The following is a 25,072-nucleotide window of genomic DNA, read 5'->3' as shown; positions in this document are numbered from 1 at the left end:
AGGGAGGAGTATCAATTAGATTGTTGTTTTTTAAAAAACCTTTTTTTAGCAGTAAAAATTGGGAGCACTTGGATATATTCTTAGAATACCCATATTGCAAGATGCAAATGTTTAACCTAAATTTTTTTTAGAGTACCAGTTGGACATGATACTGCCCAACTCTTTTTTATACACCTCCCATTTTAACTATGAAGTTTTACAATGATGAAAAATTGCACAGTAACACAAGAGTACAGGTAGTCGCAGTGGAGTACTGAATTTCAATCATAGATCATTCAGACAGTAAACCAAGGTTACTATTCTTTTTAGGATGGTCATAAAGTGAATTGTCTTGTCATTAAACCAATGACAATGAATGCTAGAAAGAGCAAAAAAAGTGCAGTTGTGTGACTACAGGCTGCTGCAACCACATGTAAATGCAGGTCAGTTGCCAAGCTCCCAAAATGCAATCACATGATGTGGGGGAGGAGGTGAGGTAGCTGGGTTGGATGATTGTTGAACAACTGGTTATAAGTCAAGGACTACTTGTACTACCTGCATCACATTATGTACACCAAGAACACATTTCTGAAATATGACATTACATCTTCAAAAAATTGTGAACATCATATAATACCAGCTTGGCTTTTTAAAATATTCAATTAATTTCATACATCCTGAAAACACCAATATTTTATCTTATCCTATGATACCTATCTTAAAGGGGCACAAGCACAAAGCAGTTAAGACACTGGGCTTGTGGGCAGTAAGGTGGGCAGCAGTTAAGACACTGGACTTGTGGACGCAAGTACTATGTAACAGAATGAGTTTCTGTTACTGGCCCCAGTTCCTACTAACCCAACGGTTTGGAAGCATGCAAATGCAAGTAGATAAATAGTTACCATTTTAGTGAGAAAGTAACAAGGATGTATGCACCTTGAGCATATGGTTATGCTGGCCACATGACCATAGAAATGTCTTTGGACACCAGTGGCTCTTCGGCTGTGAATCAGATGAGTACCGCTCCTTAGAGTCGGACACTACTGGGAGGGGAAACTTTTTCTGTCTGTCTGTCTAATTTTAAAACTGTCATCTTCCTTGCAGAGGAACTCTGATGTTTACTGATCAGAAAGAGTAAACTCACAATGGCTTATTACTGAGAACACATAGGATTCCAATGAATAGTAAGTGACTAATAAATGAGAAGTTCAATATATTAATATACTATACCTAGAAATAATGAAAAATCCTTAATACACTAAATAAAATATGGCCTCTGGCATCACTTACACTAGCTTTCTTAGGAAAATTTCAATGCCAAATCTATACACTCTATAGCCGCAGTTAAGACCATCTTGCTGGCTCAAGCCATCAATTAATTCTATGCAGTTGCCAGACTCACTTCACATGTGTTGTAATCTTCAGAATTAAGTAAATTGCAGAGTTGGGGCAGAAGCTCTGGCCACATCTGCAATTCTCCTTTGGAAGCAATTGTTGTTATAAGAATACCTGCCAAAAGAAACAACAAACTATAAGATCACCTCACAAGCCAATTTCTCATTATAATAACTTTGATTTTATAATTTTTGCTATAAAATCTTTTGCTACTTAAGACTCAACATGCTTGTTACCTATTGTACACTGGAGTCAAGAGTAGTTGGTTTCCCAACTAATCTAACAGAAAACATACTAAGACATACTAACATGCTAGGAGGAACTATTATTTATAGGCAACTAAAAAGAAAGTGTGCAAATCCTTTATGTTCCATGTTAATTTTTGAAGAGCCACAATTGGAGTAAATGAAACCTTTACAGTGTAAATTATTATTTTTTTGCCCTTAGAGATACTCTATACTATAACTAAAGTCTACACCAACAAGTCCAGTTTACACAGTCCACTTGCTTCATGTCTGATAAGCCCTGCCACCTACTTTTTACAAGTCTTTCTATACACAGAGGGAGGTAAACAATTTCCAATTTGCTGTTAGCTGACAATTACAAGTTAAAGCAGCACCTTATTAAATAATTCTGCTTCTAATTGAAACACTTTCACAGCACAAATTTAGAAAAAGACATAGTATAACCCTTCCTTCCTAATAACAAAGAGCAGATCTTCAGAAATAATGTTTTAAAAAAAGGAGACAGAAAGTAGCATCTATCTTCAAAGTACCTATATGTCTCTAACCAGTACAGTATTGGTATGCATAGCTGCTATTTGCAGTTTCAATACAATCCTGGAAAAAACCCCACTGCTGCTGTATATACTATTTTCACATTCCAATATGCTTCAAAGCTCATTTCAGATCGAAAACACTACAATGATTGATTGTAGTTAGTAATTCATCCTCAACGTCTTACCACTACTCACCAATTGTAGCTCTTATAAGAGAAGAAGCATCCCCTATGTTATTAAGACACTCTTGCTTAATAAATTCCGCAACAGGCTGGGGAAAACTTTGGTAGTGAGCTTTCACATTGTTCTTCAGGATCAAGCCACTCAGAGAACGGGTAGGTTCATCTGTTTTAAAGAGATCAGTTGGATTAGAACTAAGTTTTATGAGATGTTACATAAAATTATGGAAACATTTTATATAACATACCAAAAAAAAGAAAAAGAAATAAAAGTGATGTGAATAAGGACACTGAAAAAACTGGATTCAACAATTGGCTGATTGCCATGCAACAACGTTATGTATACCAAAAAAAGTAATGCAGCCTATGTATGCATAAGCATTTTATTACCTTCCTTGCGAATATCTTAAAGACATCCAAAAGATTGCACACCTATAATTTTCTCATATACTTTGGACTGCAAAACTATGTTTGGACTCTAACATCTCATCTTGCTATAACTGAAGAAAGTTGATAAACTAAGCTGTGTTGAAAAAGACCACAGTCTGATCTCTCACTCAGCCAACAAATTTAGCAGCATAGTTGTATTTTGGCCCAAAAACTCAACTCAGCATTCATGTTTTTCCTTTAGTCTTATGTGATATATACACTTCCACATTTTAAAAAATTTGACAGTTATCATTGTAAAAGTACTGAGCTAGATTATATCAATTTCTATTCATGTTTTTCATGCTATATTTACTAGCTTATAATTCAGAGCAGTGCTAAAGATCATAGTATTTCAATTAAAACTTTTAAAAAATCAAAATACATGGATTATTTAACAGTATTTTTCTTTGCTTCAATGAACCAAAGTATTATAACAGATGGGGTAAACACTATTACCTTGATACCAAAAATGTAAACTTAAAAGAGTTAATAATATTAGCCTTTTAGTAGTTTAAAGTTTGTTAAAATGGGTCATGAGGTTGGGTGACCATAAGGGCTATATGATTCCTAACTTTCACAAAATAAATGAGAGCATTTTAATATACCAATAAATTTTGTGTGTAGAAATGATTTTTTGTTCCTAAGTCATCCAACAAAACTGCCAAAAGCTTTAAGGAAGAGAAAAAGGTAAAGATAATTATTACAGTTATTTCACTCAGGAATCTCACTAGTTTCTAGTACAAACATTGCCTTATTATAAATTATTGTGAATATTTAAACAACTTCAATCCTTTTGATACTTAAAAACCAGGACACTATAGACCTTTGGTCATCAGTCACAGAACACCTCTATCTATAGGATGTCTTGCAAGTTAATTTATGTGTTTACAATGGGCTTGTCTTCTTACCTTATTTGTGATTCTTTCTTTGGAGCTCTTCCAAAAGCTCAGCCTATTAACCCTTGCTCTACCATTTTGAAGGGGAAGCATAGCTCCAATGGAGCAGCATTAAACAAAACAAAGGAAGCTAGTCTTTAATTCCTGAAATCTTCTTTGCTTTTTAAGCGACATAGAAAACCAAATTATCAGTCACATATCAAATGGGAAATCTCCTTTAAGCTGTTAAATCAGGCAGTTTTCCAACATTACTTAGAAGCTAAATATGTTGTGTCACTTAAATCAAAATCTAATTTTCCCAATATTCTAATGGCCAATTAATTTAAGCAGACAATATAAATTAGATGTTGTGTCCCAATACTATACAGATAACATATAACTTTTTAAAAAATTGTGTTGTAATAGATTTAATAGACATACCCTCAGATTTCAGTCGTGTCAGAACAAATATCAAATAGTTATTGAAATCAGGGAACTGGTTGAGCTGTTTCAGTTTCTGTAGCATTAGTTAAGTATTCGTTTTTAATATGTTCTAACTAAAAGTCTCCAAAAGCCTTTCTTTCCAGCCACAATAAGACCATATTACCCTATGACAGCAGCTTTTTGCTAGCTGGTGTTTGCCAGATATGCTGGAATGCAAGATCCATAATCCCCCAGCCAGCCCATTTCAAAACGCTACAAGAATAAAAAAGCAATTTTTGCCAGAAGAATTGCTTTCAGGTTTGTTTTCGGCTAGCACTGTTATAAAGTAGAAGTTTGTGATATCCTCCAGTGACCTAGATTATAAATCCAATCAATATTAACGCTGGTCCAGAACTATGGGAATTGCAGCCCCAAGTGTCTGGAAAAATAGCATATTGGGAAATTTGTTAATAAACTGTTGTTAATTACTAATAAAATTAGTAATTATAGGTAGTCCTCAACTTACAACCACAACTGAGCCCAAAATTTCCATTGCTAATCAAGACAGTTATTATGTGAGTTTTGCACCATTTTATTATTATTTGTTGCCACAATTGTTAAGCAAATCACTGCAGTTAAGTGAATCATGCAGGTAAGTTTGCTTGTCAGAAGCCAACTGGGAAGATTGCAAATGGTGATCACATGATCCTGCATAAATACATGTCAGTTGTCAAATGCCCAAATTTTGATCACATGATCATGGGGTTACTATAATAGTTGTGTGTAAAACGGTCATAGATCACTTTTTTCAGTTGCCACTGTAACTTTGAACAGTCACTAAAGAAATGGTGATAAGTAGAGGATTACCTGTATTCCCCAATGTGACATATCATTTTTCTCCCTCTATTCTTTAGGTTTACTGCAAATGAGAACTGCATTTTGTTCTCTTTTTAAATCTCATGCAATGCTAATTATTTCAAGGATACATCTTGCACAATACGCTGTGTTGCTGTGTTTGGAGACTGGGAATCTTTGAGCAACTGAAGAACTTGTTGGAGGCCCTGTTCATCTGGCTGCCAGTCCATGATGGAAAGCTGCCTATCTGTAGTTACAAAAATTATCAAAACATAAATCAACAGTAGTGATACAAATACAAGCAAAGCTAACAGCAAAATTCTTTAAGAATGCAACCTGGAAATTAATTTACATGCAAAATTATATGGCTACACACATTTGATATCATTGCTTTATAAACCAGACTTTAAAAATCCACACACATAAACTTTACTTCATTCCAGCCTATCTTATATTCAGGAAAGAAAGGATGAAATGTAAATCCAAGATTTTGCTTATGAGAGCTTAAAAGTATACAGTATTGTATTAATAAAGAAAGTGATTATTTAATTCCATATTTCTGTGGTGTAGGATATGTTAACATCAGCCAAAGAGTTTCTTAGATGGAATGATTTCATATTTCACCAACAAAGTACTTTTATGTAATATAATACTCTACGTGAACTTTATTAAAAAAAACTACTATGATTTTCTATGAAAACAGAAGAATATACAAGACAGAATAAGTGAAATCTAGTAGGAACCTTTATCTACAATATCTAACATAATACTTTTTTAAAAGGAAAAACAATTAGAGGCTACTTGAAAAATATGAGCCACCCCTGACAAGCTCTAATTATGACTCAGCCCACCACATTTAGTCTTGGTGGGGCACAGGGGATAGGTAACTACTGTATTTGATTGCAGGTTTTCCATATAGAGAGAGGTGGTAGGGAAGGAGGATTTATATTGAAATAAATTGAAAAATAAATTATACAAAGTTAGCAAAGGAAATTAATACAGATGATAAAGAGAAGAAGCCAGATGCCTTAATTTACTATCTATCAAAAATGGTAAATTATAGACTAAAAAGCTGTAAATTCTTCAAACTCAGCAACTTATTTGACTTCTCCCTCTCCTCCAGTTTCACTTTCACAACTTTAGTTAAAACTCTTGGTAGAACTGATTCCACATCCCAATATTTATTTATTATTTATTTATTGGACTTGTATGTAATTTGTATAGTTTATATGACCAGCTTTGTCATGAAATGCAACAGATTTTTCAAATCTTTCAGTCTGTTTAAGCACATGAACCCATACGTGTCAAATGCTCATTTGTTGATGGCAATCCAGTTATCTCTCATAAAGTGATCCAATTATTTTCAAGCTGTGATATTTTGTATCAGAAAACCACCTTTCATGATGTTTAGCTACATGCATTTGTGGGATTTCTAGATGTATATCCAATATTCTATGATAAAGGACCACACAAAACTGTAACATCTAGATTTGTTTGTATTTCTCTTTAATTTCAATCAAGACTGAATGCTTTTATTATAAAAATTAATCCATGGGACCTGTTCTTCCTCCTTTAAAAGCCATCCCCCCCTCTATTGTTTTATAACTTTTATGTCATGTGTTCCAAAACACAAATTTTTTAAAAAAGATCCTATTACCATGACCTAATGCAAGGAAACTTTTTATTACTTTTGGAGTGAATAACACCATATATTGTTCCAAAAGAGGGCTTAAAAATTACAATAAAACCCAATGTATTATTGGAAACAGGCACTCAAGGATAAGCTATTTATAAAGCCCTACGAACAGCAAATGCAAGGCAAGTATTGCTAGGGGGGGAACAGTATATGGAACCCTCAATTGTAAAGAATATGTAGAAGAATCAAGAGTTGCCAATAGCACACATTTGTACTCGTCAATTGAAAAAAAAATCCCAATGATTTTTAAATAGTTAACAGACTCCGTTTGGAGTTGGGTGGCTTATAAATCTAATAAAATAAATAAATAAATAATAAAAATAATTTCTTGTAATGCTTGAAGGGAGACCATAAACAGAAAAAATAAAATAAAGCTAATTCTACCATTCTGTAGCAACTATTTTGATGGAGTGAGAGGGAGGGAGACGGGAAAAATCCACTGAAAAATCTATTGCCCACCGGATAGATCCCAGGATTCCACGATCCCGCCAAGCAGGCAACCATCCAAGCCACCATTCAAAACGTGGCCTCCATGTTTTATAGATGATCATTTCCAAGTACCGGGAAGGAGGGGAGGGCCCAGCAGACAATCGCGTCGAAAGGAAAAGAAAAAGAAAAGCAGCACTTTCTTTGCCCTTTCTGAGCCATCCCCCCCCCCCCCCGAAAGCACCTGGGCTAAGTTGTTCGGGGTAAAAGCAAGAGACCGGGCTGAGTGAACCCGCGGGCGCTCTCGATCAGTTCCAACCGAGGCTTTTGTCTTGCTTTTTTTTTGGGGGGGGGGGGGAGCACATTTCCGCGCAGTCCCCACAACGCGCTCGCTTTTCTGTCTCCGCCCGCCCGCCCGGGTTCCGCAGCATCACCTCCTACACAAGAGGCGCGCACCACGGTCAGCAGCAGCAGCCGCCACTACGGGGCACCTTGAGCCCGTCCCCCTTCCCCGAAAAGCCCACTCGTCTCCTCCTGAGACCGGAGGGCCCAGCCAGCCGCAACGGAAGCTTCGGGGTCGTTCCCCAGGCCAGCCACGCCGAGGAGCTCAGCCGGCGGCGGCGGCGTCGCGCCCATCGACCCACCCCGTTCAAGCATGGCTGGCGTTCTCCTCAGACAATCAAGAGGCTCCGCTCCGCCGCCGGCCCCCTCCTCACGCCATCCGACCGCAGCACCTTCTTCGGGCCAGCTTTTGGCCGAACTCCTGGAGGCTTCTCCTCCCTTCGCCCAACTCCTCCTGGCCTAGGCCTAAACTCGCGCCATCCGCCCTCGTAACCGGCGCTCCTGACCCCTCCGCCGACCCCCCCCCGACCCCCCCCAGAGAGGTTACCTGTCCGCTCCCCGCGTGCCCAGGCTGAGGCCGCGGCGTCAGCTCCGAAAGGAGAGAAAGGAAGGAAGGGGGCGGCAAGTCAGAAGCGAACGCTACACGCGGACTCTGAGCCGGGCCGGCCGCCGTCTCTGCCTGTCACGTGTCCCGGCGCAAAACGCGAGAGGAAGCCGAACCGCTTACGCACGTCGGGGGAAGAAAGTGCATCATGTAGCTGCTCAAGAAAGGGCGGTAGCCACGCCCCCCCTGTAGAGTCTGGGTACTGGCGGGCACGCGGTACAGCCTTACATTGCGGGGAAATGGTCTCGAGCTGGGGTGAATGCTTTCGAATTGAATTGATTTTTTTTTTGTAATTGGCCAAGTGTGATTGGACACATAAGGAATTTGTCTTGGTGCATATACTATAAGTGTACATAAAAGAAAATACGATTTGACATGAAAATAGATATGGCTTCCTAAAATATTTAGTTTAAAAACGAGCAAGCAGTCCGTTTCCCTTGTACAGTTGATGATGGTCTGTCTTCACGTGGAATGCTAAACCAGGATTCATTTATCCAATTTCCTGCACTTTTCTGCACCATTAAAGGGTGGGTGGGTGCATGTGCACTGCTGTGCCTTCTGTACCCGTCCTAATGTTTCTATTTTACTAGCATCATGTATATAAACAATGTTATATATTTGTAATATATTTATATACCACCAATATGTACTTGACAAACAATAAATAAATCTGCACAGCATGTTAATCCACAAGTAGCCAATAAAAATGGATTCAAATACTTTGCAGCGCATATTCGTGCGCTTGTTATTTTATCGTTAAGGTAAAGCGAGGCAACAATTGAATTGGTTATGAAATGTCTGGGAGATGCAACCACTGAGTTGCAAACTAGGTTCAGTGTGCCATCTGTGTGCTGTTTATTCAATCCCTTTCAGACAAGCACTAATGCTATGCTTGTCAGGACTCCTCATAGCAGAAGGAATTCTCCCTGACAAATATATGGCAAAAAACCGGGGGTCCCCAACCCCCAGGCTGCGGCCACCTACTGGTCCATGGCCTGTTTGGAACCAATCCGTGTGAGTGGCAGGCTGGCGCATTTGCACAGATCAACTGGTGTGCACACAAGCAGCTCAACAACCAACAATTTGCGCTATTTGAGCTGCAAATAAGTGCGCTGGCCCATTGCTTGTGCTAGTTGAGCTATGTGTTCACAGCCTGACACTCATGCGGCTTGGTTCCAAATGCCACTGCCCACTTCCCCTCTCTTCCCTCGCTGGGCCACCAAGCTGTAAAGGTTGGAGACCTCTGATCTAGAATGATTTAATCTGTTTGTTAGTACTGTATTTAGTTTTTGATTCAGCATGCCATGAGCGCCATTTCATCACAAAATGCTGTATGCTTGATAGCAAGTTGTAACAAGAATTTCAGAATCTCATCATAAGAAAGGTTGCAAAGCTGTGGAAGATTGTACCCAAGTACTTCCTGTTAATACTATTATATATTGTAGCGTTTACATCTGCAGTCCCATAGGAAAAACCAGATGAATGAGACAGTCTTCTATAAAGTAAAGCAGCTTATTTTTATATTTTTGATTTTGTATTGATTTAACAGCATGTATTTCTATGAGGTGAGGAAGCTTTTAATGTATATTATGGAACATCGACAATATTGATAATCAAAAGGTTAAAAAATTGGGAACAAAAAACAAACAAAATGGGAATAGTCTGGAGAGACATAATTAATGTCTCTGGTTGATAGAATGCCTACATTATTATCTAGCTGACCTCTCATTTTATATTTGCAAGTATGTTATCCTCATCTCTATCTGTCACCTATGTGCATTGACAACAATGATTTCACATTTGAAATAGTTTGGTGTGAGTATCCAACAACTATTTTCTGAGCATGTAATAGAACTTTTACAAAGAAAATTATTTTGTTCAGCATTTTAATTGCTACGACTTCTTGTCCCCCCCCCCGAACACCATCGCTCTATTAAACAAATAATTCCCTCAACACTGTCAAACTTTTTACTACGTCTGCACTTCTATTTCTACTAGTTTTTTTCATCATTCCTATCATCCTTTTCCTCCCACTTAGGACTGTATGACTGTAACTTGTTGCTTGTATCCTAAGATTTTTATTAATTATTGACTGTTTCTTCGTTGCTTATTTGACCCCTATGACAATCATTAAGTGTTGTACCACATGTTTCTTGACGAATCTATATTTTCTTTTATGTACACTGAGAGCACTGAGAATTCTATTCTGTTCTATTCTACTCTATTCTAACCAAATACTGTATTGTGACAATATTGCAAACATAGAAACATAGAAGATTGACAGCAGAAAAAGACCTCATGGTCCATCTAGTCTGCCCTTATACTATTTCCTGTATTTTATCTTAGAATGAATATACAGTATGTTTATCCCAGGCATGTTTAAATTCAGTTATTGTGCATTTACCAACCACGTCTGCTGGAAGTTTATTCCAAGGATCTACTACTCTTTCAGTAAAATAATATTTTCTCATGTTGCAGTTTTAAACTATGTCAACAGATAGTGATTCATATTTACATATTTTTATTCTGTTAATGACTCAGGGTTAAAAAGCTTTATAAATAATTATCACTGTAATCACAGTATGGTGAATTAATTTAGTTGCATGGGTTAACACAACACATTCAAAGCAACCTAATTTTAATCTAACCTGTTGCCCAAATTCAGGAAATGCACAAATAGTGATATTAATGTCTTCCTCAAGGACTAGGAGACAAATATCTGAAATTTTAAAATTTGGAGAATAGTCATATATAACCTGTCCTAGATTACATCCTATTACATTAGGAGTATTGCCTTTGCCGTGATTAACATATGGAACTTTAAAAATTATAAAGCAAAAGTACATAGGATGTCTTAGCAGTTAACATTTTAATTGTGCCTAGTGATTATGATTATTTGGTCTTGCTTTCTTAGGAAATAAACTTGTTCATAAAAGTTAAAATCATTTTTTATTTTCAAATCTCTATAAAATGAGAACATTAAGATAAGGAAACAAAATTGGGCCAGAAAGGTTTGGTCCAAAAATCATTGGAAATGTCTGCAGAATTCTTCAAAGTCATATTAAACAAACCAGGTAAAATGTATACTGTTCCCCCTCTTTCTGTGGTATATATATATATATATGAAATAACATCAAATGCATAACAATTCTTTAAGAAGGCAGAAGCCTTGCCCAATCTAAGAGAAAAACTCAAAATTCACAGGGGGAAAAAGTACAATGTGGGATATATCCTTCCTTTTTAAAGAATCTTAACATTAAAACCTACAAAATATATTTATTTAAACAGGTAGAAGAAGCTTCTCCTCACAAAATACCAACAAATACCTTGTGTCAAAGCATTGACTATGTTACAAGATAACCGTTCACAACAAGAAAACAAAACTCAGTCAATACCAAGATCCCAAGGTAGTTGTCTGTTGGATGAGAGAAGAGTTATAGGAAAATAATGCATGCAAGACATTTGCCTGAGTTGATGGTTTCATGAAAAAAATGTATAAAGTTAGCCACTGGATCAAAAGTTACCCATTAGAAGCATTATTTAAATTTCAGGAATGAAAATGCTTCTAGCAAAAATTTGTAATGCAAGTAATCGCCATAACACTGTTGATTTGGTATTGTAAAACATCTCAAATATCAGGAGGGCATGGGGGCTGTTTTAGTAGCCTTATCACAACTACTCATAAAATTACACAATTGTTTTAAAGCAGATTGTTTACTCTGGGTGGTGGTGGCATCTAGTGTCTCTTATTCAGCATCAGCTTGAAAGGAAAGAAGGCTGAAAGCCAGATACAAAACAATGCTTTACCAAACCCGTCTACCAAACCCATCCTTCAAGAGAACGAATTCTTTATTGCGCAAGCGCAAGGCTCCCGGAGCTGAGAACTACAATTCCCGTCATGCTAGGCGAGGCCCCCTTTCCCAGCCACCACTCCCCCCTCCCTCTAGAGCTGGTAGACGGAGGTTGGCCGGGCCGGTCCCGGCAGCGGCCCGGAGCGGGCGGGCATGGGGGGCTGCCTGTCCTCGCAGGCAGCTGATGACCTGTCGCTACTCAACGATTCTACCGGTGATGGGGCGAGTCTTGGGCCTGGAGACCCACTTCCCCTCCCTGCCCCGCCGCCCCTCTACCAGGTACAGCGTGCGGTGGGAAAGGGAGCCCCGAAGCCCTGGGGGTGATGAGGATGATGATGATGATACTCCCAGGCTTTCGCCAGTTGGGGTCAGGTCTGAGTAGCCCGCAAGGGGCTAGCGTGCAGACAAGAGGGAGGAATTCGGGTGGCATTGGGGGAATGTCGCGACTCGGGGTCAAGTAACGCGAGAGGGACTGGGGAGTGGGGGTGGCCGGAGCCATGATGGAGAACTTGATTGGGTGCACACGTGAACCCTAGGAGATCAGGGCAGATGCTGCTGCAGTGTCGACACCCCCCAACACATACTTCCGCAGATTCCTATAAGGATGAATTCGTTTAGTGGCCACCGGCTCAGTTGCACAGTTATTGACCATGTTTTTGAACTTGGGAGGTGGGTGGGTTTAGAGGAGGCTTTTTATTACTGCAGTTGTTGTTCTAACTCGTTTGTGAAAATTTGGACTCCCAGAAAATCATATTTTGCTTGTTGTAACCTTCCTGTGTTTTCTCATCACTTCCTGTTTTTCCTCCTTATTACCGAAGACCTTTTAAGGAGAAAAAAAAATGAAATAGCAGCTGCACAATGTTGTTTTTGTGCTATTAACCATCAGTCTGGAAACTCCCGTTGGCTGAAGAGAAGACCACTTGGGCTGCTGTGAGTGTAGGCATAGTCTACATTTGGACTACTGTAATTACTCTTCTGAATCAGAAAAAGAAATCCTGTGAGACTAAATTAGTGAAATTAAGCTAAGTCATGGTTCAGTTCAGTTCAGTCTCAACCTTTCTAATGACACGATCCTTTAATAGAGTTTCTAACCTTTCTAATGACACAATTTTTTAATACAGTTCCTCATGTTATGGTGACCCCAACCAAAAGTCTAGCGCCAATTCTCCCAACAGAGCTTTAAGATGATTGGCAGGAAGATCAGCGGGACACCCCCACTGTAAATGCCTGATTGATTAGATTGTGGTGACCCCAACCATAAGTCTAGCGCCAATTCTCTCAACAGAGCTTTAAGCTGATTGGCTGTAAACGCCTAATTTATTGGATTGTAAAAATATGCTCCAAGGCGCCAGAATAGAAGCTGTAGTTGCTAACATGATAGGAAATTTGTATTTTCGCATGGTCTTAGGTGACACTTGTGAAACGGTCATTTGATCCCCAAAGGGGTCCCGACTCCCAGATTGAGAACCACTGTTAAAGAACTACGAACTGTCATTCAGCTATGGAAAAACATTAGTATATTACTAGACATGGGAAATGGAAGGCTGTTGGTGTAATTTATTAGAGAATGCAATTGATTTTTGGAGTGGGGGCTTCCAGACAAAGACCTAGTACTAAGAAGCAAAGAAATTGTGCAAACATTCTGACTTTTATTTTTTAATATATTGTATGTAGTAGGAAAAAAGGTAGTATAAAACAGAAAATCCAAAGTTGCTTTTTCAAAAGGCAACAACTGGACTTCGTTTTTCCTTGAAGATATTTCCCTTCTCATTCAAGAAGCTGCTTCAGTTCTTTTGAGCTTTGGAGAGAAGCTAAGTGTCTTCAACGAAAAACAAAGTCCATTTTGTTGCCTTTTAAAAAAGCACCTTAAAGGATTTCCTGTAACACCATGAATGAGATAAGAAGAAAGACAACAAATGTGCCTTTAGGAACATTCTGTAGGAGAAAACCAAAAATTAAATGCACATACACTTATCAAAAAATCAGGCTTGACTGCAACTGCATTAACCTACATTGCTAGCAACCTAGGTTAACATATCACATGGTCTGCACTGAAATAACTTATAGTCAGCATAACATACTCAACATACTAGCTGGTTATGGGCTAAAAGGGATAGTCTGGAAGTACAAAACACAATAAAAACTGCTTGGGACGAAGTAGGGAAGTAAAGGAGCAGTTACATTAATTCTGTCTTGTTGAGTAAACATATTTAATTGTTTTCATCTATGGAGGGACAGCTTTTCACTTAAAATTATATATAGAAATGTAGGCGTCCAGGGTATGAAAAAGAATGAGAATATAATAACTCTGCTAGATTAGGTCAAAGTTCATTTTAGTCCTGCATTTCATTCAAATTAAGATACCGCTTTCTCTTACCATTATTCCCTTATATGTGGTATTTGCAGACATAATGCCCCTGACTTAGATGTAATGTTGAGTTTTCATAAAAACCGTCCTCCATGAATTTAGCCAATCCCCCTTAAAAAGTACCCAATTAGTCGTTGTGTCACCTTCTAAAATTATATATTGTATGAAATATTTGGGATTTTTTTTTGTCTAAATCTCTTTCACGTCAACAGCATTGAATGATTCCTAACCGTGCTACCTTGAAAAACAGAAAAATCTCTATCAGTTTTTCTGTTTACCACTTGTGCTTTCATTTGCTTCAGTCATGTCTTCAGTTGCTTCTTTTTCTATTCCCTAAAGTTCTAGCCTTCCCCACCCCCCCAAGGAAGATGTCAGAGGCTATCCTCGTTTTTAAAAATTAATTTCATTGCTACATTGCTTTTCATATAGGCAGCATACAATCTATTATTCTATACAACCACATAATCCTGTGAGTTGATTGTTGAGTTGAGAATGACTCTTCCAATGTCACCCAGTAAACTTAGGTTTCTGACTACAGGTAGTACTGAACTTATAACAGGTTGTTTAACAGCCATTTGAAATTATGATGGGCCTTGTAGTCCATGAAGCAGTTCTGCCTATTGTAAAATGTGCCATCCCACCAGAATCCCATGGTCACATGACCGCATTTCAGGTGCTTGGCAGTTGGCTTGCCATTACAATCACTTGCAGCATCCCATGGTCATATGTCTGATTTGCAATTATTATTCCTGGCTTCTCACAGCTTTTGCAGATTTCTGATTGAAAAACACACTCATTTGGAAGAATGGGTTTGCACATACTGCCACTATGTTCACTTAACAGCCACCACACAAAATATTGTAAAATCAAATCTAGGTTATGAGGATGCCTCAACTTACTACATAAATGAATTGTGCCTGGTCTCTATTGTAGTTGTAGGTAGAACACTACCTCTACTGGGTATATATCTTTTAAGTTTTATTATGTCCACACCTCAAAATATCAGAGAAGATCTGTTCATGAGGTACCAGAAGTAGATTTGTATAAAGGTATTACAATGTTGGCAGTTTTATTTTCAGTTCATTTCATAATGATCCCTACCTTCTTCATAGATTCAAATCCTGAATCAACACTAGTCAACAATTATCTACAGTACTTCTTTTTGATCAATTACAGATAACACAACCCTCATCAGCATATACGAGGATCGCCCAGAAAGTAATGCACATTTTTTTTCTCAGCCTACAGAAATGGTACGAAGGCGAAACTTTAGATATATATTATTTGAATTGTCGAGTGGATGTGTAAATTTTGCGTTTCTTCAGACAGATAGCGTAGCTGCAGCAGTGTTTCAAAATGGCGTCTGTTAGTGATGTACGTTACGAAACCTGCCCAGAAAGTAATGTACCACATTTTTTTTCTTCAACAATTATTGAACACGCTGAAACTTACACACAAGAAAGAATTATGTTTCTTCTACACTCCCTATTTTTCCACATAATCTACGTCCCATCCTATAGCCTTCCTCCAGCAAGACACATGGGTGTGTATGCCCTGGTGGTACCACTCCTTGTTCAGGAAGCCATTTCTGCACTGTGCGAATCACCTCTTCCACACTTCCTTTGCTGATTGACAGCTTCAACGCCAACTGCCGAGTTGTTATGCGTCAGTCCTCACAAATGAGCACAATAGCAAGCTGCATCTTGTCAGGTGTGACAGCTATGGCTGGCCGCCCTGAACGCTGCAAAACCTGGAGTTCTGCCGAAATGTCTTCTAATGGCCTCACCCTCTATGCCCAGCGACTAATCGTACTTCTGTCGACTAGATTCTCCATAAACTGTACACAAATGTTTGTGAATGTTCCCAACAGTTTCTTTCTCCACAGTGAGAAATTCAGTGATGATATGCTGCTTGTAATGTATATCACTCACAGACTCTATTTTGAAACACTGCTGCAGTTACGCTATCTGTCTGAAGAAACACAAAATTTACACATGCACTCCTGACAATTCAAATAATGTATATCTAAAGTTTTGCATTTGTACCATTACTGTAGGCTGAGAAAAAAATATGATGCATTATTTTCTAGGTGACCCTCATATGTAAAGCTAGATATTTTTGCCCTAATCTTCATTAATTTACACTTATATAAATTTTGAAATACTGTATTTTTCTGAGTATAGAAAGAAGGTGGAAATGTTGGTGCGCCTTATACACCAAATGCAGCCATTTTTGGCCTCTCAAAGCCCCGCTCCCGCAAAAAATGGGCACTTTTTTGCAAAAATGGGGTGTGCAGAGGATTTGGGAGGCCTGCAGAGTGCTCCTGAGGGCTAGGTGAAGGCAAAAAATGGGGCGTCTTTGCCTTCTCCCATGCCCCAGGAGCACCCTGCAGGCATCCCAAACCCTCTACATGCCTCATTTTTTGCAAAAACAGGTGTAAACCACCAATTTTTGCAAATAACAGGGGAACACAGAGGGTTTGGGAGGCTTTCAGAATACGCCTGTGGGCAGGGGAGGACAAAACTTTTTTTCCTTAGTTACCTCTTTGAAATCTTGGTGTGTCTTATACATCGGTGTGTCTTATAGTCCAAAAAATACAGCACATTGGTCATTTTGCTCCCCATCCACTCAGTTTAAAAAGAATCTTCTGGATTTTTTCATAATCCCTTTTGGTTTTTACTGCACTGAATACCGTATCATTTCCTATCCCCTTAAGAAATGATAATTTAGGATAAGTTTAAAACTACCAGGCCCTTGATGGACCTACTTTTTTATTTCTGTTTTTTTCAATGTCAGAATAGGGACCCTGGGGGGTTTTCTAGTCCAAACCACTGCTCAAGCAGGAGATCCCACCATTTCTGCCAGGCTTTTCAGTCTAGTTTTTTCTTAAGAATCTCCGGTGTTGAAGCCCCTACAATTTCTGAAAACAAGCTGTTCCACTGATTAATTATCCTCACTGTTAGTCTGTCTGTCTGTCTGTCTGTCTGTCTGTCTGTCTGTCTGTCTGTCTGTCTGTCTGTCTGTCTGTCTGTCTGTCTGTCTGTCTATCTATCTATCTATCTATCTATCTATCTATCTATCTATCTATCTATCTATCTATCTATCTATGCCACCCAAATCAAGGACTCTGGGTGATTTCCAACAAGAGAAAAACATTGTAAAGGGCAATTTAAAACAGTTAAGACCCCCTAACAATCATACATATCTTTTGGGGGCAGGATTTGAAGATGTGCCATTGGTCAGCAGCCCCAGGACTGCCGGCAGAGCCAGGTCTTTAAGGCTCTTTAATTTACCCAAGAGCTTTGATGAGGATCTCTATCAAGTTTGAATTGCAAGTGAAATTGGATAGAGGAAAACTGGAATTTAACTCATGCTACAAAAATGCTATCAATCATTAGCTAAAGCAAATAAAGATCTGAAGCAAATCCTTTTGATTTCACGTGCCACTATCTCTTTCCAGAGATAAATTACTTAGTATGCATAGTTTGGTGTTTTTCTTTGAATAGTTGTCTCAGCTGCCTCTGATTTCTATTATATGTATCTGAGAGCACAAGAGATTTGAGAGGAATTATATTTTTATTTCTCACAACTTGTCAGGCATGCAGGCTACTTTTTTCCCAAAGTGAAGTTGCTGTTCTATAGAGGAAGAAGAGACAGCGAAGACTGAGAAATAGATAATAGTTTTATATGTTACTACAGGCCTTACAGAAATTGGTTATAGCAATGGTTCTTCAACTTTTCTTCACCACAGATGCCACGTTAAATACCTTTTGTGGCCATAGACCACCAAGATGTAACTCAAGATTTAAATCAACATTTTTTTCAAGGAGGTGAACATTTTGTGGACCTCCTCTGTGAGGACATTGTGGCTCCCCCAGGGGTCTGTGGAGCACAGCATGAGAACCATTGAGTTTCAGGATACGTGAATTCATGGTTATCTGAGTCTGTCTGTTTGCCTGGATTCATACAGTACACTGAACCATGCATTTAATTATGGGCTATGGTCATATAACATCCAATGCCAGAAACTAACCATCTACTTTAAACTAGGCATGAACAATTTGTGCAGTAAATAGCAGGGAATGGAATAAAGCAATAATTGCCTTTATATTGTTCATGGTGAATGTTTGAAAAGACACTGTACGTATAAGTAAACGTTCACCTGAAATGAATAGGAAGAGATGAATAAAGACTGATGTTTAAAAAGACAAAAACCAAGCCAGCTCTATGGAATTCATTACTGCATAATTGTGCAGCATTATTATTTTTTAAAAAGAAGCATTTTATAATCCCAAGCGGTCAAATACAGGGGTTGTGTATGTCAATTGTTTCAGTTGGTTACCTTCCATAATTATTAGGTTGTGTCTCCCATTATTTTTCATGTCATGCTGGATAATATTTCTGGAAGCTGTGTTCCAATATGTCAAGTAGGCATCAAATTGGAAAAGGGTCTGTACCAGATGTTGATTGCTAGTGTATGGGGGTCACTCAGAAAGTAATGTACCACATTTTTTTTCTTCAACAATTATTTATTGAGCACAATGAAACTTACACACAAGAAAGAATGATGTTTCTTCTACACTCCCTATTTTTCCATGTACGGTAATCTCCGTTCCATTCTATGGTCTTCCTCCAGCAAGACACAAGGGCGTGCATGCCCTCAGTACCACTTCTGGTCACAAAGCCATTTCTGCACTGTGTGAATCACCTCTTCGTCATCCTCAAAATTTCTTCTGCGACTAACCATACTTCTGTCGACTGAAGAGTCTCTATAAACTGTACATAAAAGTTTGTGAATTTCTCTGCAGTGAGAAATTCAATGATGACACGCTGCTTGTAACGTACATCACTTACAGACAACATTTTGAAACACTGCTGCAGCTACGCTATGTCTGAAGAAACACAAAATTTACACATGCACTTCTGACAATTCAAATAATGTATATCTGAAGTTTCACATTTGTACCATTACTGTAGGCTGAGAAAAAAAATGTGGTGCATTGCTTTCAGAGTGACCCTCGTATATTGTTTCTGATATTCTTAGTGTGTAAATTTTAGTTAATGATCATTGGGAAAACTACAAAATTAAGCTGAACGTTGACCTCAAACAGCATTGTAATTCTTGTGTCCTCCTGAAATTCTGAATGGAGCAGTGCTTGTTAGCATTTATGTGTACAACATAGAAACTTTTCTACATATTTGTTACCTAATTTGCGTCTTTAATTTTAAATAAAATGATTCAGGAGAAATGCACTTATTAATACGTGAAAGAAATTGAGAAATCTGTTAAAAAAGTGCTATTGCTAACATGTTGTAAGCCGCCCTGAGTCTAAGGAGAAGGGCGGCATAAAAATTGAATAAATAAAATAAATAAATAAATAAAATAAATTATCTTTGTATGCTAACATATTTCAAATCAAACTGTTTGCTCTAAATGTGCGATTAGTTAGAAAACAAGTAGGAGAATCCACTCATTAGTGGTGAATTAATGGCCTGCATGGTTCATAACAGATGTATGTATAGAAAAAAAGGGGCTTTTCTGACATGTGATCCTGTAGAAAGCTTCAGACATTCATTAGAAAACTTATTTTAGTCCATCTGCCACACCACAATATTATCTTCCAGATCAACCCACTGTGTGTCAAAATAATAAATAGTTATATGTGTCGGTGTAGGATTTCTCTGGATTATTTTCATTTGTTACAATGGTGGCATGTTAAAAGGGTGAGTATTTTAAATTCTCTATCAGTCTGAGAGAAAAGGGAATTGTTGCTTGTTTTATGATGTGAAATTATGAACGTGCAACAAGCTATTTGTTAGACTAGTAAATGTTCAGTCAAAGTGTTGTCTGACTTTTTAGGATCACACTCCAATTCCGGTGTATCACCCAACGCCTAGCCAAGCACGTCTTGCCACACAACTAACAGAAGAAGAGCAAATCCGGATAGCTCAAAGGATTGGACTAATTCAGCACCTTCCTAAAGGAATATTTGATCCCGGCACAGAGCCATCAGAAAAGAAAAGCAAAGAGTATGTTTCCGTGCAAAATGTATTTTGTAAAGTCAGAACCAATATTGAAAGTACTGGTATAGCGATTAATTGCTAATAACTACAAAAATATATTTTAGAAATTATTGGCGGTATGCAGAAATGGCCCTCCAAAATGCAACAGGAATATGCTTTGTTTTATTTATTTATAATATTTGTATAGCTGATCATCTCACCAGAAGTGACTTCAGGAAGCTTACACCTTTACTTGCTTAGTTTAAAAAAAAAGAAAAAAAAAGATTACTGTTGCCCTAAAGAAAAACTGCACATGATATAGGGATTCTGCTAGAGCTAGACAACATAGGATATGATGAAATGTGCATCTTTGCAGAAATTGTACTCTCAAATCTATTCCCAAAGTCATCAATACAGCAGGGCTTTATTATAGGTTCTTATGCTAAACTTTTAAATAAAATAATTACAAGTAGTTCTGCTTCGTATCTACAATTAGGAGCGGCAACTCCATCATGTGACTATGATGGACTTAACATTATTTTTATTTGGTCATTAAACAAATCACCCCAGTCGTTAAGCAAGACATCACATGACTACAACTTCAGTTTTACTTCCATATTTTCTATTAACACTACGAGCATGTGAAGTTGATTACCTAGTCACAGATTGGCTACAATTTTGTTTCAAGAAATTTATGACTAAATTTGTCAACTTATTTGGTATGCATTAAACCAGTGGCAGAAAAGGGTTGTATTAATAGAACAAATCCCAGAACTATTGAAATTCATACAAAGGTGGCTGTTAATTCAAGTTGTTGTAAGACTGGGTTCATGTTTCATGCCTAAAGTCAGTTCCAAATTTCCAGGCACAAAAAAAACCTACCCCATTTTTTTTGCCCAGATCTTTCCATTCCTAACAAACTAACCATCACAAAATTTCAACAGAAGAAAATACATTTACCACAGCTTGCCCTGCCAATATTGGGAAGGGTTAAATGGTAGGTAGAACAGACAGGAAAAGAGCACATCCCTAACAGAGCACATCCCTGAACACCAACTAGCAGTCAGAAGACACAATGAAAGTGCCTTAATCTCACAACATATTACCAAACTCAACCATAGCTTCAATTGAGAAATAGAGCATCCTAGATCAAAAACACTAAGGAATTCCTGGAAGCTTGATATTCAGACAAATCAGCCATTAGTAGACATATAGAGATAAACCACTTTTACATAGCAATCAAAAGATGCATTAAAAAGATAAGGAAACAAAAAGACTAGAAAACATCCTCTCCAGCAACCAGTACCTATATAAGCAGAGAATAATGCCAGACAAACAAGCACAAAATAATATCCAAATTGAAGAACTACCAAGGAGAAAACCATATCCCCCAGCAACACTAGCAGAACAAGTTATTGCATATAAATAAGGAAAACCCTACACTCGCTAGCACTGATGATGTTATCTACCAGTAGTTGGATAGTGAAATATTTGCAAGTAAACAACCAAATTCAGACAATAAAGTAGCTGTGTGCAGGGAAGGATACTAAAAATATAACTCAAACTTACTTTAATAATATAGATCAATAACCAATTGGCTTCCTATAAAGTAGGAATTCTGGAGAGTCAAGTTAAATAGTCCATCATCCAGTAAGCTAGAATACATTGCTTTGGCATTTATAGCCAGCAAAAAATCAGTCCATTCTGGCATCATAGCACAACCTGTTGGGCGATACCTGCATCAAGTGTTAATCGCTGTTTCAAATAGGATATTTGTGATCGTGATTATTTTGACACAATATACTTTGTGATATTGATATTGAGAAAGGGATGGGAATGATTTAAAACAGGGATATTCTGATCTCCTGACTAACAGAATAAACTAGAGATCAGGAACCCTAAAAACATGTTAGAAATCTTCATTCTTTGTGTGCAATTTTTTTTTTGAGTTTAGAACAGGGAAGAAAGCAATTCTTGCAAGTTTGCGCTTGGGAAAAACATGGGAAAACTTTCAAATATAATAAATTAAGTTCAGTGGAGGAGGCTGATATTATACTTTTAAAAGTTGAGTGTATAGCAAAACAATATAGCAACTAGTCTTTTGCAGTTGAATTGAAATTTACCAAGCCGGAAATTGGGCAGGAAATAGAAACAAGTTGGCTTGGTAACGATCTTGCAACCTTTGTATTATCATTCAGTTTCTCTTTTTACTTCTCCAGGTGTGTAATCTGTATGCTGGATTTTGTATATGGAGATCCCATACGATTCCTGCCTTGTCTACACATCTACCATGTAAACTGCATTGATGATTGGCTGATGCGATCGTTCACATGTCCTTCTTGCATGGAGCCAGTTGATGCTGCTCTGCTCTCCTCCTATGAGACTAACTGAGGTGGCTTTGAGCCTTGCTCTCATTCATGCTTCCAGGCTGTGGATATATTGGAGGCCTGGGATGTGGGACATTATTTGCACAATTCTGGGGTACACCAAAGAAACTGGTCCCAGCCCCTACGGACACATGCAGCCATCCTGGCTGTACTAAAGGATTTGTGCCATATTTGAGTGATGCATTCAGTGTACGGGGAAGGGGTGGTGGTGGGAAGGAAACAGAAAATGGCACAACTAAACCTTTCCTTCCACTCAACCCACAATTTAGTTTTGAAGTATATCAAGATTCTTCTTTGACCCAATTATCTACCCTCAAATAACTACCTTTGTAAGTCCCTGTTAAGTTACTGAGTACAGTTGTGGGAAACCTAGTGGAATTGTAGCTTGTTAATGAAAGAGAAAGCTGTTTAAAGCTGATCCTGAAGATCTCTTAAGATTTTACAAATTGAGAGAAATTCTGGTCAATTCATGAGAAGTTCTAAGGCTATTATACCAGCTATTATCAATTCATGGGGGGAAAAGAATTTAATGTAGAAAAAACTCCAGGCATGTTATGTTTGGACCACTATTGAAAATTCATATATCAGCACAAATACACAATGCAAAAAACAAGCCTTAGAAGCTGTAATATTAGGGAAGAGACTAAACCTGTTCTTGTTGCTTTTGGAAGTGCATCTTTTGAAATATTTTTGTTTTAGTTAAGGAAAAGGGGTACCATTTCCTTGCTCTTTTTCCTTCATCAAATAAGATTTTATCTATTTCGAAGAAGTGTATGGTGCCTCTTCTCAAACTTCTATAGCAGTGATTCCCAACCTTGGCAACTTGAAGACATTTGGACTTCAACTCCCAGAATTCCCCAGCCAGCAAATTCTGGCTGGGGAATACTGGGAGTTGAAGTCCAAATATCTTCAAGTTGCCAAGGTTGGGAAACACTGCTCTATAGGGTAAGCAGATTCTTCACCTAATATCTATTCACCAGACTAGGAGAAAGTCACATGGATGTAACAGATTTTGAAAGCAATAGTTTGTTTCACTCAATCTTCATTTGGGTGAAGTTCACTGGAAGAAGCAGGGATCAGCTAAGTGCAGATTATTTGTCATAATGTGAAATTTCTGCCTTTCTACTATATGAAGAGTGTTGACATTTAGATATATATATATATAGCTTGTTTAAAGTGAGAAATATTTTTATGGAAAGTTTACGATTCGGTTTGGTAAGATCCTTTTAGATGCTGGTTGTGAGTTAAAGCATCCATTTATTCTGAAAAGTGAAGAAATGTTTATTTGTAGGCAATCTACTATTTATCTTACTAAAAGATTTTGTCCCATAAGAACCTGTTAAAGCAGGCTGTTACAATGATGCAGCAAAGCCAACATGTGAAAAGGCTTTCCTAAATCATATTGTTTATTGCCTTGCAAGTACAGAAATGTGAAAGTGCTTTTCTGATTATGTATTGTCCATAACAAAGATCAGTACTTGAAAGATTTTTTAAAAAGGATGTACATTGCGTTGAAATGGAAAATAAATAGATTGTCAGCAGTGCCTTCTAAAGTACGTACATTGGCCAATGTGACTGTAGAAAACTTTTCTATTCGTGAAAGTGAGTAGAACCAGAGAATGAGATACTCCGAATTAATTTATAATTGATTGTTTTCTCTTTTACCTTTAATTCAGAATTTAATTTCCATTGTTGCAATCAAGCATGATTCTATACAGTAATAGGATCTGATCTTGCAATTGTACAGCCCTATGAATGGAACTCACGATGAATACAGACCTACGGTATTGTAAGAAATCTTGGAAATTGCAATTTGGCAACAAGAAAGTCGCATTGGGTTTGGGAATGAAATCACACCTGTTTTCTAAGCCATACTACAAATCTTTTACTTGCAATTCCAAAACTGACAGGGAAGAAGCAGCTCAATGTGTCAAACAATGATTTGGCCATGAGAAAACAATACAAAAAATTTAAGAAACAAATAAGAGCAAGTCTAGAAATCACTTTAATGTAAAAATTATTAATTCCTTTGGCTGACGGTACTAAGGAGCTTCTTGTCAATATCTTATCCTTCCCTTTTATTCTGTTTTCTCATTCACACAGCCATGACATCTGCCCAAGCAAACAGTGAAGGTCCCCAACCTTTCCAGTTCCGTGAACCAGCGGTGGGTGGGGCAATGGTTTTGCACGCACTTGCTTGCTGCTTCCATAGTCCAATTGACAATAAGCCACAAATTTGTAGCGATCTGCTGACTAAGGGTTGGTGACCCATTTCCTTGAAAGTTCTTGTCCCATGTTATCTCCTCCCTTGGTATTGCTTGTATCTTCATTTTGAAGTTCACCACAAAAAAAGTGGCAGAAGTAAAGATGGAACTCACTATTTAAGTTACTAGTATATTCTAGCCAGCATGCTCTGTTGCGTATTAGCATCTCATTGCTATTTAGACATATGGGAAATATTAGGATTGCTTCTCACAGACCT

At 37.9% G+C, this 25,072-nt stretch overlaps 2 protein-coding genes across 3 annotated transcripts in view; one reads left to right on the top strand and one right to left on the bottom strand.

The window, feature by feature from the left end:
* Positions 1–8,136, bottom strand: part of TNPO2 (transportin 2) — a 33,867-nt gene extending 25,731 nt beyond the window's left edge. The window contains exons 1-5 of one of the 2 annotated variants that reach the window (XM_070739540.1): positions 7,925–8,136; positions 5,045–5,160; positions 4,077–4,152; positions 2,348–2,497; positions 1,382–1,488 (exon numbers count right to left, since the gene is read on the bottom strand). In XM_070739540.1, coding sequence (XP_070595641.1) covers positions 1,382–1,488; positions 2,348–2,497; positions 4,077–4,152; positions 5,045–5,143 — 432 coding nt within the window. In that variant the 5' untranslated portion in view covers positions 5,144–5,160; positions 7,925–8,136. Of the gene's footprint in view, positions 1–1,381; positions 1,489–2,347; positions 2,498–4,076; positions 4,153–5,044; positions 5,161–7,068; positions 7,158–7,924 lie in introns of those variants that run through there. The other variant, XM_070739541.1, reaches the window with a different exon arrangement.
* A 3,766-nt stretch (positions 8,137–11,902) lies between these two features.
* Positions 11,903–24,131, top strand: LOC139160987 (RING finger protein 11-like). Its single transcript, XM_070739518.1, has 3 exons — positions 11,903–12,111; positions 20,061–20,230; positions 22,423–24,131. Exons 1-3 carry the CDS (start codon positions 11,986–11,988, stop codon positions 22,592–22,594), a joined length of 468 nt encoding a protein of 155 aa, XP_070595619.1. The 5' UTR covers positions 11,903–11,985; the 3' UTR covers positions 22,595–24,131.
* Positions 24,132–25,072: the final 941 nt, after the last annotated feature.

Source organism: Erythrolamprus reginae, chromosome 2, assembly GCF_031021105.1.
Source record: "Erythrolamprus reginae isolate rEryReg1 chromosome 2, rEryReg1.hap1, whole genome shotgun sequence".
NCBI lineage: Eukaryota > Metazoa > Chordata > Lepidosauria > Squamata > Dipsadidae > Erythrolamprus > Erythrolamprus reginae.
Note: the sequence above shows the minus strand (reverse complement) of the source record. Positions and strands in the feature narration are given on the sequence as shown.

Coding starts and splice junctions, on each gene's coding strand:
- LOC139160987 (XM_070739518.1), top strand. CDS start 11,986: ATGGGGGGCTGCCTGTCCTCGCAGGCAGCTGATGACCTGTCGCTACTC. Junction 12,112..20,060: donor CCCCGCCGCCCCTCTACCAG/GTACAGCGTGCG, acceptor CTGACTTTTTAG/GATCACACTCCAATTCCGGT. Junction 20,231..22,422: donor TCAGAAAAGAAAAGCAAAGA/GTATGTTTCCGT, acceptor TTACTTCTCCAG/GTGTGTAATCTGTATGCTGG.